Source organism: Microtus ochrogaster, chromosome 15, assembly GCF_000317375.1.
Source record: "Microtus ochrogaster isolate Prairie Vole_2 chromosome 15, MicOch1.0, whole genome shotgun sequence".
In the NCBI taxonomy this organism is placed as follows: domain Eukaryota; kingdom Metazoa; phylum Chordata; class Mammalia; order Rodentia; family Cricetidae; genus Microtus; species Microtus ochrogaster.
The window spans coordinates 43,098,900-43,111,120 of record NC_022017.1 but is presented as its reverse complement, the minus strand read 5'-3'; the positions used below and the strand labels follow the sequence as shown (position 1 = coordinate 43,111,120).

General features: G+C 46.9%; 1 protein-coding gene across 1 annotated transcript in view; it reads left to right on the top strand.

The window, feature by feature from the left end:
* The window catches only part of Fer1l6 (fer-1 like family member 6), a 112,806-nt gene that overhangs the window by 69,610 nt on the left and 30,975 nt on the right, over positions 1 to 12,221 (top strand). Inside the window, exons 22-27 of the mRNA XM_005354617.2 lie at positions 4,880 to 4,990; positions 5,241 to 5,402; positions 6,789 to 6,969; positions 8,764 to 9,005; positions 10,071 to 10,196; positions 11,229 to 11,397. Of these exons, the coding sequence (XP_005354674.1) occupies positions 4,880 to 4,990; positions 5,241 to 5,402; positions 6,789 to 6,969; positions 8,764 to 9,005; positions 10,071 to 10,196; positions 11,229 to 11,397 (991 nt within the window). The remainder of the gene's footprint in view (positions 1 to 4,879; positions 4,991 to 5,240; positions 5,403 to 6,788; positions 6,970 to 8,763; positions 9,006 to 10,070; positions 10,197 to 11,228; positions 11,398 to 12,221) is intronic.

Here is a 12,221-nt window from a genome sequence, read left to right as displayed (position 1 = left end):
ATTACAGATGGTTGTGAGCCACCATGTGGTTGCTGGGAATTGAACTCAGGACCTTTGGAAGAGCAGGCAACGCTCTTAACTGCGGAGCCATCTCTTCAGCCCCCTCCCCCCCGACACACATACTTTTAGGGTCTTTCTCTATCCTATCTCATCTCTCTCTCTTTATTTCTTTTCTTACCTCTATCCAGATGTATCCCTTCTGTCTATCTTGATGTCTTCCTTCTAACTGGCTTTATTTTTTTCCCTTACAGCTTACCTACCCCAGCAAAACTTTCAGGAAGCATAAAAATTACAATGTGGTTACATTCTATTTTATAAGTGAATGATTACAGTAAATAACAAGTAAAAAAAAACATGTTTTCTATATCCCTTGCATGGTTAAACGTTTTACATATTACATGTGAAAAACAAGTTGTTCTAAAGACCCACATATGTTCATATCCAAGCAACTTGTTATAGATTAACAGAGTGTAAGCAAGCAAGGTATTTTTCTCACTCAGTTCTTTTGCTGATAGACTGCATTTTGTGGTTACAAAGGACCAATTATTTTATTGTTTATCTCAAAAGGTATTCTTAGGTGAAATCTTAGAAGCATCACAAGTCTAAAATTTATATATGAAAAAGAACCAGTCACCTCTACTTTAAATCCTCAGGGTGCATACCCATTCATCAACAGGAAGCTAAGGGCAGATATGGGTACAAGGAATTAATCATCACCTTTGATCACCCACCCATCCTAGAAAGAAAGGCACATCAGCTGATAGTAACAGGGCTACTTGGTTTTTCTTTCCATGACCTTAACGAGTCCCGCACTCAACTGTGCCTTCCTAAACTTTAGATTGTTTCCCTGTTTTTTTTTTTTAACCTCAAGCCCATTAGCAAAAACATCTTAACCTAACCTTAAGTCATATTTAAAGCTTTGTTTCAGCTACGAAGTACACCGAAACCTGTGAGCACATCTTTCAACATCAAGATTAAAATTAGTTGATCTAAGTTAAGTTCTGGGAAACAATTGTTTTTATTAGCCGCTCGGCTAAGCGACAGTCTATGCAGCTCCTCAGCTAGAGAAACTAGCTGTGTGACTTTTATTGTTCTTATTTTCTTTTCTCTGCAGCCCCTGTTTTACTGGGGGAGGGGGCAACACTTTAAACAGTACAGCTTAAGAGGAAATCATCTTTATAATAATCCCCAAGTCAAAACGCCAAGTAGAATGGGATATTTCCAAGAGATAATCACGTTCCATTAAGGGCAGCCGGGATCTCCCCATACCCATTCACACCATGCCAGATATCGGAGAGAAATAGCAGCTGCAAACATGCAAAGACACCAAAGTAGCAAGAGACATTCTGGGGGCTGAGGCTCCTGGAGCCTTGCCTATCTGAGATTCTCCTACAGTGCCTTGCATGCTGATGGGCTGATCCCCTGAAGTCAGTTGCCATCTGCTCACTCTGACTGAGGCACAACAGCAGCCTAGGAAGCCAGTGTGTTTGTTGCAAACTGCTGAGTGAGGATGTAGGTGAGCTAATCTTAGTAGGGTTCTATGTAGTGAGCAGACATAAGGACTGGACTCTGTAGACTCTAGGAGGAGGAAGCTGTGTTTAGTACTTTGTTCATACACCGTTGGCATCTATACTCAGATCAGAGGAGGCCTTGCCATTCCCATGAGCCTAAGGCACTGGAATCCTTTCCAGGGTGGTGGTCGTGGCAACAATACACACTCACTCAGGACTTCATGTACACCCTACACAGAAGCAATCCAGAACCAACTCTATCCAACTAGAGACAGCTTAAAGTTGAGCTTTGGTCTTTGCAGGGCCAATACAGCTTGCCCTCCCTCCTAGGGAATTCTCTGTACTGGAAAGCATGTCAGAGCAGAACATGCCTTTCTGCACCTCCTCACAGCGCTGTGACTTAGAGAGCATTGTCCTCGCTTCACCAGAGATGGGACTGAGAGTCGGAGATCCAAAGTCACTTTCCCCAGCTCCTACAGCTAGGGGGCTCAAGCCTGGTCCTTCATCGCTGTGCCAAGCAGGAGAAGCAGTTGAAGGCTAGATGATGAGCAGAGGATGACAGAGGAAGGCTTCTGAACATCTGTGATTATCCAGATGTGCAGGGCCCGGATTAGGGTCATGCAAGGTCCTGAAAGGAAACAGTTCTTCCATTTTCATGCCAGAGACCCACTGGCCTCTCCTTTGCCCTAGTTGTACAGCCAGATCTTCTTGAGTCTCTCATGTTTCATCTTCCCTGGGATATTAGAGCAATTTGTCCTTCACAACAAATTATTCCAACTGTTCCAGAGTTGAGTTATTTCACCTTCATTTTCATTTGGACTCATTTTCCCAGGGCCCCATGTGCTGAGCAAGTGCACACCATGTCTACAGGCCACGCTGACCCATTTACTTATGAAGAAACTTCACCTTGACTGTCAGCCTTTCCATCTCCACCGTACTATGGGTTCTCTTATGAGCTGGGGGTCAATACTTAAGATCATAAATGCATGCCTTTTTGGAGGATTGACAAGGCTGACATCTCGGCTCTCCTGGGATGAGGAAACACATTTTGCTTTTTAAAAAGAATTTTTAAAATATTTCCTTTTTTTTTTTGGTTTTTTGAGACAGGGTTTCTCTGTGGTTTTGGAGCCTGTCCTGGAACTAACTCTTGTAGACCAGGCTGGTCTCGAAAAAAGAAGATTTTATTTTTAGTTTATGTGTATGAGTGTTTGTCTGCATCCACATACGTGCACCTACTGCTTGCATGGTGCTTAAGGAGGCCAGAAGAGGGCATTCGGTCCCCTGAAACTGGGGTTATACAGAGTTGTAAGTTCCCTTGTGGGTGGCAGGAACCCAAGTGGCAAGAGAAGCAAGTGCCTTTAACTGCTGAACCATCTCTGCAGCTCCCACACCCGAGGCGTTTACAAAAGCATATCCCATAATGTTCTTAGAGCCTGGGGAGAGTTAGAGTGGGGTGGGGAAAAGATGACTAATGCTCTCAGTTGGGTGGGAGGGGTAATTCCTAATACCCTGCAGCAGCAGGACAAACACGATCAGCAGAAATTGAGGGTTTGGAATATCCAACCCCTACACACAAAGAAACGTGACAGGTACGCCAAGTGCCCCCATCTGATCATTCCACGTTATTTTAAAAAGCTATTATACTTTATACATTATAAGTATGCATAGTTATTATATATCAAATTAAAATAGAACACAGAGCATGCCCACAGGCAGCTCCCCACCCACCACAGTCTCAGCTGTTTTTGTCCTATTCCTTATGTTCGGTGTAGGGCTACCGTTACGTAAGGATGCTTTCATACGCATACACAGTGTGCCCTCCCTTTCTCCCTGCTCCCCTCCCCATGATCCTCTTTGTTCACCTAGACAGTCTCCCTTCGACTTTCAAGCCTTACGTACACACAGGATTTTACATAACTATATAAACTCAAAGAAATACAAAGGAGAGAAAGAAAGCACACAGTGTCTGTCTTTGTGCCTCTTTGTCTTGTGTGGCTCTGTGAAGTCTGAGGAGCAGCTGGCCTTCTGGGTGAGGCCATGCTGGCAGCCAGCACCACTCACCTTGGCCCACCAGGCAGCTGGGTACTTGTCCTCCTGGTGCCAGCTTCCTTTTCTGGCTCAATCTGCAGCTTCATTATCTCCAGCCTATTTGGTATTTGTAGCGTCTGCTCGTCTTTTTTTCCAGGCTTTCGTGTAATTAGCTTAACCACATCTGCCGTGGCCAACTAGAACGTGACTGCCACAGTGAAATAGGGGAACGCTTGCACGTTGCCGGTTTTGATGAGCAATCGGGCACTTTCTGGCAGATGGAGCTAACGGCTCCATCATCTAGTAAACACTTGTCAAGAAGCCACTGCATGTGTGGTCCTGCTTGAGGGTTTGGAGAATGAGAGGAAGTAAAGACAGACGTCCTCTTGGCCATGCTCTGTAGACTTTGCGAGCAGACAAGAGTTGCACGGAGGCGAATCACAGACTCCAAAGCAGAGCATGTGATTCTGGAGACCTGAAGGGTTGGCCAGCCCAGTGCATGAGGCTCAGCGAAGGAAAGTGACTCATACAGGGTCACTCCAGAAAGCCTGCTTTCTGCATTTGGTCACCCGATTCCCACACTCACTGTGCCTATGGAGAAGACACAATGTAGTCAATGGTCGCAGGGCAGGAAAATGGCCACAACAACTGGGACCCAGTCTAGAAAGCCTTCTTCACAGATATGGGCAGCGAGGTTGGTCCTGAAGAGATGGCAACGTGGGCTACCTGTGGGAAATTCCCTGTCTTTAGGAGAATTCTGTAGGTTCTTTGTGGGATAGTTCTACAAAGATCGGTGATTGTCCTGTCGTTTCATTGTGCCCAAGGGCACAAAAGTAACCCATTTTCTCCTGAGTTCCACATTCAGGAGATTTTACTTTCTCCTTCACGGAAGACTTAGTAGTAAGTCTCTGTTCCATTAAATTTGATCCCATCCCATAGCTGTGCACTGTGGGCTGCCATGATCTCTTGAGTCTCTGAAGGCAGAGGGTAGTTAAGTGTCAGAAGCCCAAGATGTGATCACAGTCCCCTTCCCATCCACTGTTGCAATTCTGTGTGTCATTTTATAGAGCTGTGAACATCTATACACTTGTGGGGGGGGGTTGCCTCTCCATTGTCTACCGTGATCTTATTGGAAGTTATGTCTTGCCAACATCATGGCACACCCCGAGTGCTCACTTAATGTTTGCCAATTAGTGCTCTTATCATCAATGGTTGATTGAAGGTTAGGTGTGCTGCCGGGTCCTGATGAGACAAAGATGTCTTGCTGGGGAGGTGCTGCATAGCCTGGTTACCCTTCCTCACATCTCCAGCCTCTCACTAATGGCTGTTTTGTATGGCAGGTCCCTTCTTCTGGACTACAGGGTCTCCCTCCCATTGGCCCACCAGACATCACACAGATCTATCCTGTTCCCGCCAACATCCGTCCAGTGCTGAGTAAATACCGGGTCGAGGTATGGCTCAGGAAGTGGAGAGGCTTGACCTCTAGGACACGGAGGAGGGGTGTCCCACCTGCATAGTTGGGGAGGTGTGGCAGGATGGGCAGATGACCCAGGGAAGACCTCACTAGCCAAACTAGACAAGACGGGGTCTACCATGAGCTGCAGCTGGAAGACCACACTGTCCCTCCCAGGAGTCACACCCTGGATTCTCCACTGGTCATACACCAGGCTCCTCTCTGGCTTTGCCCACCCCTCTCCTCAGGTCCTCTTCTGGGGTGTCCGAGAAATGAAGAAGGTACAGCTTCTCTCGGTGGACCGGCCACAGGTTCTCATTGAATGTGGGGGACGAGGCGTGAAGTCTTGCGTGATCCAGAGTTACAAGAACAACCCCAATTTCAGCGTGCAGGCAGAGGCCTTTGACGTGGTACGGGCTTTTCCTTCCTCAGCAGCTCAGCCCCCTTTCCACAGCTGGGCTCCTCTGCTTCACCAACTTAGCCTGGGGAGATGCTTCAAGATTTCAGGTGTATGCTATTTGTGTGAGCAGCCTAATTGTGGAAAGCCAGGCTTCCGGAATTAGAAACAGTGGACACCTGTTGTGCAAATGTTCGGGTCTAGAGCGTGCAATAAATCAAAGGAAGTTAGAAAACTTTTGCCCCGGCAGGGGATCTTTGGAGCACAACCCCCAACTCCTCTACACCAGCCTTACCTGCGGCATGTCCTCAGCTCGGCACCATGACATAGGCCTACCATCCTAGTTACTCAGGGAAACTGAGGCAGGAGGAACACAAGTTCAAGGCCCAGACAGGCTACAAGGAGAGTTCCATACTGGCCTGGGCAACTTAGTGAGGCCTTGTCTTACAAATGGAAAGTAAAGAGAGGGTCGGAGATGTCGTTCAATGGCAGGGCGCTGGCCTAGCCTCTGTGTTGTTTTGGGTTCAATACCCTATAACCATCCACTCCCACTCATGAACGCCCCAAATGAGAAAGAAATACCCAGCATTAGGTCTAGCCCAGTCTACCAAATAAAGAGGTGTTTAGAGCAGGGCACAGACCCTCCAGTTGCTTCTGAGAACTGCTGGCTACAAAATGCTCTATAGAAATTTACTTCGATGGCCACATTTAACTAAGGTCCCCCGTGTTCAGAATGTCAGTGACTGTCGTGTGTAAGTTATGTCTCTTGATACACACCTGTGCTCTTATTTATTTCAATATTTCAGCACACATGAGGTGGTTTTTTTTTTTCTCTGGTTTGGAACTAATTATGAAAAGTTTTCTTTGTCTAGCCGACTCAGTTCCACAGACATGTGTTCCAAGTGATCAAAGGGGCCACTAAAGTGTGTGTGGTATCTGAACCCCTCCATGATGCATGTCATGGATCCTCTCGGGGCACTAGGGGGAGGACAAGTGTGTAGAGCATTGTCCACTTAGCCTCATGCCTCGTGGCTTGATCTTCATTTGTTTCACATATTGGGATTGGTTAAACAGTAATAGCGAATAGGAGGATTGGCAACACAGCCGTGGAAATACAGGAGCGGGAGACAGATGCTTCACAACTGACATCTTTTAGGGATTGCTACCTGGAATGAATTGTTATTAGAACATATCCATCCTAGTTTTAGCGCTTATTCCCAACTTGGGAAGACAGTCCCCCAGAGTGTGGGCAAACTGCCGAGCTGGTCTGAGGACTAGAATGTCAAGGCAAGGAGAAGACAGGCAGACATCCAGCTGTGCCCACCTCTAGAGGAGCCCGCAGGGCCCGAGCAGGCAGAGCCACCCAGGTAGCGGCATCTTCCCTCCACCTCTTCTGCAGGAGCTGCCTGAGAATGAGCTCCTGCACCCACCGCTGAGCATCTGTGTGGTGGACTGGAGAGCCTTCGGGAGAAGCACTCTGGTGGGCACCTACACCATCAACTGCTTGAAGCAGTTTCTGTGTAAATCCAGAGAGCCCCTTGCCCTGACCTCACAGACGGATGGAGCCTGGGCCAGGCCAGGTAGGAAGAGCATCATCCTAGATGCTAGAGTGAAAATGACTGTAGAGATCAGGTATCTGTGGGCATGGACAGTGGTATCTGCCTGAAAGAACACTCGAGTGACTGGCTGGACCTTTCTGGTGAATTTACACCTTTATTCTCTCGTGTTGGAATCAAATCTTCCACTGAGACACACTTGAATATTCCTTAGGCTCCTCTCCCCAGGCCCCATTCTCTGCCATTTTCTTGGCTTTACGCTTGGCATTATTTTAATTTGTTCCGCTTTTGGTTCTCAGGTGTTCAGAGTTAATTACACCTCCCAGTTCCATGCTGCAGCATCGTCATTGAGCTATTCAAGTCTTCTTTGTCATGTCCGCTCTCCTCCAATGCCTGCCTGCCAGACCTCTCTCCAGGGCAGAGCTCTCATCAACACTGCTGTTAAATTTAAGGATTTCGCGAGTGTGTGTGTGTGTGTGTGTGTGTGTGGTGTAAGCATACACATGCAAGTGTAAGACCCATGGAGGTCAGAAAAAGACCCCAGATGCCCTGGAGCTAGAGTCACAGGTGGCCGTGAGCCACTTGATGTGGGTGCTAGGAACCTAACTCAGGCCCTCTGCAAAAGCAGTACGCACTTTGAACTGCTGAGCTATCTTTTTCAGACCCTCTTGTAAATTTGTGCACATTTGATCTACACACATGATATGGTGTTGTAACAGTTTTTGGTTCTTTTCACTCAATGCTACATTCTAATATCTCTCCACATTGCCAGGGGCTCACTCGTTAGCTGTTTATGACAACCCATTGCATCTGCTGTATTTCCCTTTTCCCTTTCCTGTTGAGTTGCACTGGACTCCTAGGTTCTTCACAAGTCTCTGCTTTCACCAGCCATCCTGTAATGAAGGTATCTGTGTGTGTTTCCCAAGGGAAGATGCTGTGTGGGAATTTCTCCCGCCTTTTTATCCAGGAATGAGACTAGGGGTCTCAGGGAACGTGCACATGAAATTGCACTGAATACAGACAGAGGGCGCTCTGGAGCACTGTGCTGATTTACACCACCCTATGTCTTTCCTATTACTCCGTTGGAGCCCCACTTTGCAGCTTCTTACACCATGCTCTCTCCCCACCTCCTCCTCCTCACCTCCTACTATCCAATTTTGGAGGATTGGGTTTTGCGTTGGTTATTGGGGGTTTGCTATCCTATGGGTGTCCCCTTCAGTGTGGGTATCTGTGTCTAGCACACCATAGATACCTATGGGAGTTTGTTGGATTAACTCTGCTGGTGAAAGTCATACCCAGAGGAAAAAGAACCTCTGAAGGCCTTGACAACCGCAGAAAACACCCATCAGTGCTGAGTTGTGCAACATGAAATGCAGAGGACATTTGGCAAGTGTGGAAAAGTGTTACAACCTGTAATGACGTCAGCCGCCCAGTCAGGATCTCATGGAACCCCAGGGTTTGACCCTGCTTTCCACTAAGTGCACGTGATCGTATGTCCCATGTACTGCCTACGTTTGGGGGCTCACTGAGTTCTGAAACCTCAGTCCCTGCAGATCTGCACACTGAGAGAGACAATCAATACAGAGGACCTGTGCCCTAAACGTTGGCTTTTATGATCCTAGTGTCCACAGTTTCTCTAAGGGGTGAAGAATTAATACTGCCATTTGTTGATTGCCTAATTGTACAACAGATGCCATAAATGATGGTCTCATTTTATCCCTCAGGAAAATAGCTACTCTTGTACCAGAAATAAGGAAAACAAGGCTTAGAAATGTCAAGAGCTTGCCTTTGGAAGCCAGCTGTGTTCCATGGCTGAAGGAACTCTCTCTCATTCATCCTTTTCAGATTCACTAGCAGCCATCGAGTCTTCTGGACTCAGCTCCTCCCAGGATCCCCCAACAGATCACATCTATGTGGACGTTGAGCCACCACCTACAGTGGTACCGGACTCTGCCCAGGCTCAGACAACCACCCTAGTCGACATCCCTGACTCCTCTCCGATGCAGGAGCCCGAGCACAAACCTGTATCTCAGGAACCACTGAAAGATGAAAAAGTCAAGGTCAGTCAGTGTAATCCGCTTCCTGTTTGCCAGGCTCAGGGGAATCTACATTGGAAAAATCTAGACCACCACTAGTTATGTGACCTTGAGCCAGCAACTTCACATCCCTGGCTACTAATTTCCTCATTCACAATGAAGATAGTGATGTCTACCTCAAAGTACTGCTGGAGGATTGGAAAGTTACTGTGTATGAAATGAAAGTGCTAGTCAGATGTGACAGTAATCGTTAATGGGACAGAACCTCTTCTAAATTCATTAGCTTGGAAAGGCAAGTGTTTCTTCATCCAGCAATACTTGCACAAACATCTAGAGCCTCCTTTGTACAAGGTCAGACATGGCCAAAATGTGTTCTTTGAATTCTAAAGAGGAGAAAGACTCTCCATCCTCAGTTAAGTGGGCTTCTCGGAGGTGTCTACTGCTATAGCAGCTGGGACACGCCCAATTGCTGATACTAGTCTTCTTCAAAGGCCTCCTTTCTGAGATATATATTGTTAGCCATTGCATATAACTAAATCTCTTCTACTTCCCGCCTCTTATGTGTTAGCTGTCACTTCCCTGCACTTCTTAAATGAGAAATGAAGCTAACTGTGGAGTTACTACTTCATGTCACTAGAACTTTCCCATGGTGAAGTAGGCTTGTGTCATCATCTTCAGTTGAGAAAACCAAGAATCACCTATTTCATAGTAACTGCCTACTGCTTGTTGACCCAAGGCTGTCTGCCACCGACACCCCTTCTATAATATGACATTGTGTCACGTGGTCTAGCACCCTATCTCTTCCACTTCACTTGGAGCTTTCTGGGTTTGGGTTGAAGTCACACTGCATCCCTAAAGTCAAACACAGTATACAGCATCTTTGTAACTGCTGGCTGAACTAATTCAAGGATAGTTGAAGATATGGTTAAATGTTCAATTATTGAAGCAACAAGAACTGCTACCACAAAACCAATGGATACCTCTGTTCACCTCTCACTGGGCATCTACATACACTCTTCCTCTGATAACCAGTTGGCTTCTACATGTAATGAACCAGGCCCAACTTGTGACCTACCTCTCATCCCTTAGCAAGATCCCAGGAAGCCTTCCCGGAGATCCACCAAAAGGAGAAAAAGGACCATAGCAGATGAATCAGCTGAGAATGTCATCGATTGGTGGTCTAAGTATGACGCCTCCCTAAAGAAAGCACAGAAGGTAAGGCCTCCCCTGTCTGGGATAGTCGAGGGAGAACATGGCATCTTCTCCCTCTTCTCCCTCCTCCCTCAAGGCCATGCATCTCCCTTTAGATTTCAGTATGAAGAGCCTGAGGGCTTAAACATGATCCTGTCTGGTGTTCCACTGTGGTCTGGTCAACTTATTGGAGGCTAAATTCTTAGAGCAACCTGGTCCTTCCTCTCTTAACCGCTAACAATTGCCCTCAGTTAGGGGCAGAACTTCAGGTCCCAATCCTCTCTCTATGTTGGACCCAATCCTCTCTATAAGGCTCTGACGTGAACTTGCACAGGCCTTCTGCTTGCTGTCTCAGGAGATGCCATGTGCAGATGCCCTGTCGTGTCCAGAATATGTACTTTTCTCGTGGTAAATGACTAGTCATCCACCACCTCTGGTTATTACACGCTTTCGCCCCTCTTTTCCACAACGACCCCTGAGTCTTTGAAGGAGGGATGCAGTATAAGTGGTCCCTGGAGAGCCGAGCATCCAAGGATGTGTGGGCATCCCGCAGTGACCTTGATGGGAAAGGGACACAAAGCTGGGAGGGAAGAGAAGGAGGGATAGATCTGGATGGAGCTGGGTGAGGGCTAAGTCAAAACTCAACCTTTGATAGGGGAACACAGCAAGTAGGCACAGGAGGTGCTTTAGTGGCTGCAGCTGAGGTTGTATCCTGTCAGGACCCCAAGGACAGGCCAGTACAGATGCCTGAATACTAATAATAGCTCTGGCCTCTACTGAAACTTTAACCTCTTGAGAACCCCGGAGATGGATTTGGGGTTGAGGGGTTCACTGGGTCTCTTTGTCTGTCTTTTCAATGTGATCACATTGAATAAATCTGGTTTTCACTTTTTAAAAAAATTGTCAAAGAACTAATTTTAAAATGGTTAACTTTTTAAAATGTGGTTCTATTAAATGCAGTAGGGAAAAGCGTAGAAGACCAAGGCTCCTGGTTACAAGATCCCCACCCCATGACTGGAGCTGGTGTGGTTCATAAGCTCTGTTGAACCCTTGAAGGATATTCAGTACAGTCCATATCTGCAGGCTCCAATCCCTGAGAAACTTAGGGAGGTCCGCACAGGAAAGAGGAGTCTCAACAAGGAGCAGCAGCAGCAGCAGGGGACACCCAGGCCACAGAACAGCAGGACTTCAGCAGGGGTCTACATCTGTAGGGGAACAGACCCAAGTAAAGGGAGATCTTGGCCCAGCAAATGGCAATAATTGGTGGGTTGCCAGAGGAGCCCCAGAGCCCCATGAACATGGACTAAGACAAGGATCAAGTCCTAACACTAGAGAGCCGTGGGGAATGGGCATGGAAATTCAGGCTACAGCTTGGGGACCAATTTTATTAAGATTTATCAACACCAGGTTAAAAAGAAAGTAAGAATTGGTCACATGCTCTCATAGAAGAGGCTGTTGGGACTCTGTAAGTTAGAGAGACTGCATTTTCATCCAGGACTGCTGAAAAACAACCCTGTACCGTGAATTAGCAAATCAAACACTAACCCTTGCCTCCACCCCCTTCCTTTTTCTGGATGGATGTTTCTACTTCCTATGAATAGTTAACCCTTTGTTGTCTCTCTACTACCCTCCTCAACCCCTGGTACCCACCCAAGGGTCCACTATAGCAGCAGGAGGAACTCCTAGGGCAGGCTGTGGGGTGCTCCAGGGAAGTGTAAGATAGATTTGTCCTCCCTATAGCTGAAAAGAGCCTGTCACAGAGAACAATGGTCTCCACCTGGGTGACACTATTGTTGGGTGTACAGAAACCTGTTTTCTAGGGTTAGGCCAACCCAACTGCTAGGAGCCATGTCATCACAGTTACACTGTATTCTGGAGACTTCTTGGTGACTATTTAATATTCTTAAAATGGTAGTCCTGGGGACACAGACAGCTGGGAAATCAAATTAGGGCAGATAGCACTCCGGATTTGTAACTTAGACAGAGCAGTGTCCATACTCTTATTTCTTTTTCTTTCTTTCTTTTTTTTTTTAAGGAAAAGGAGAACAA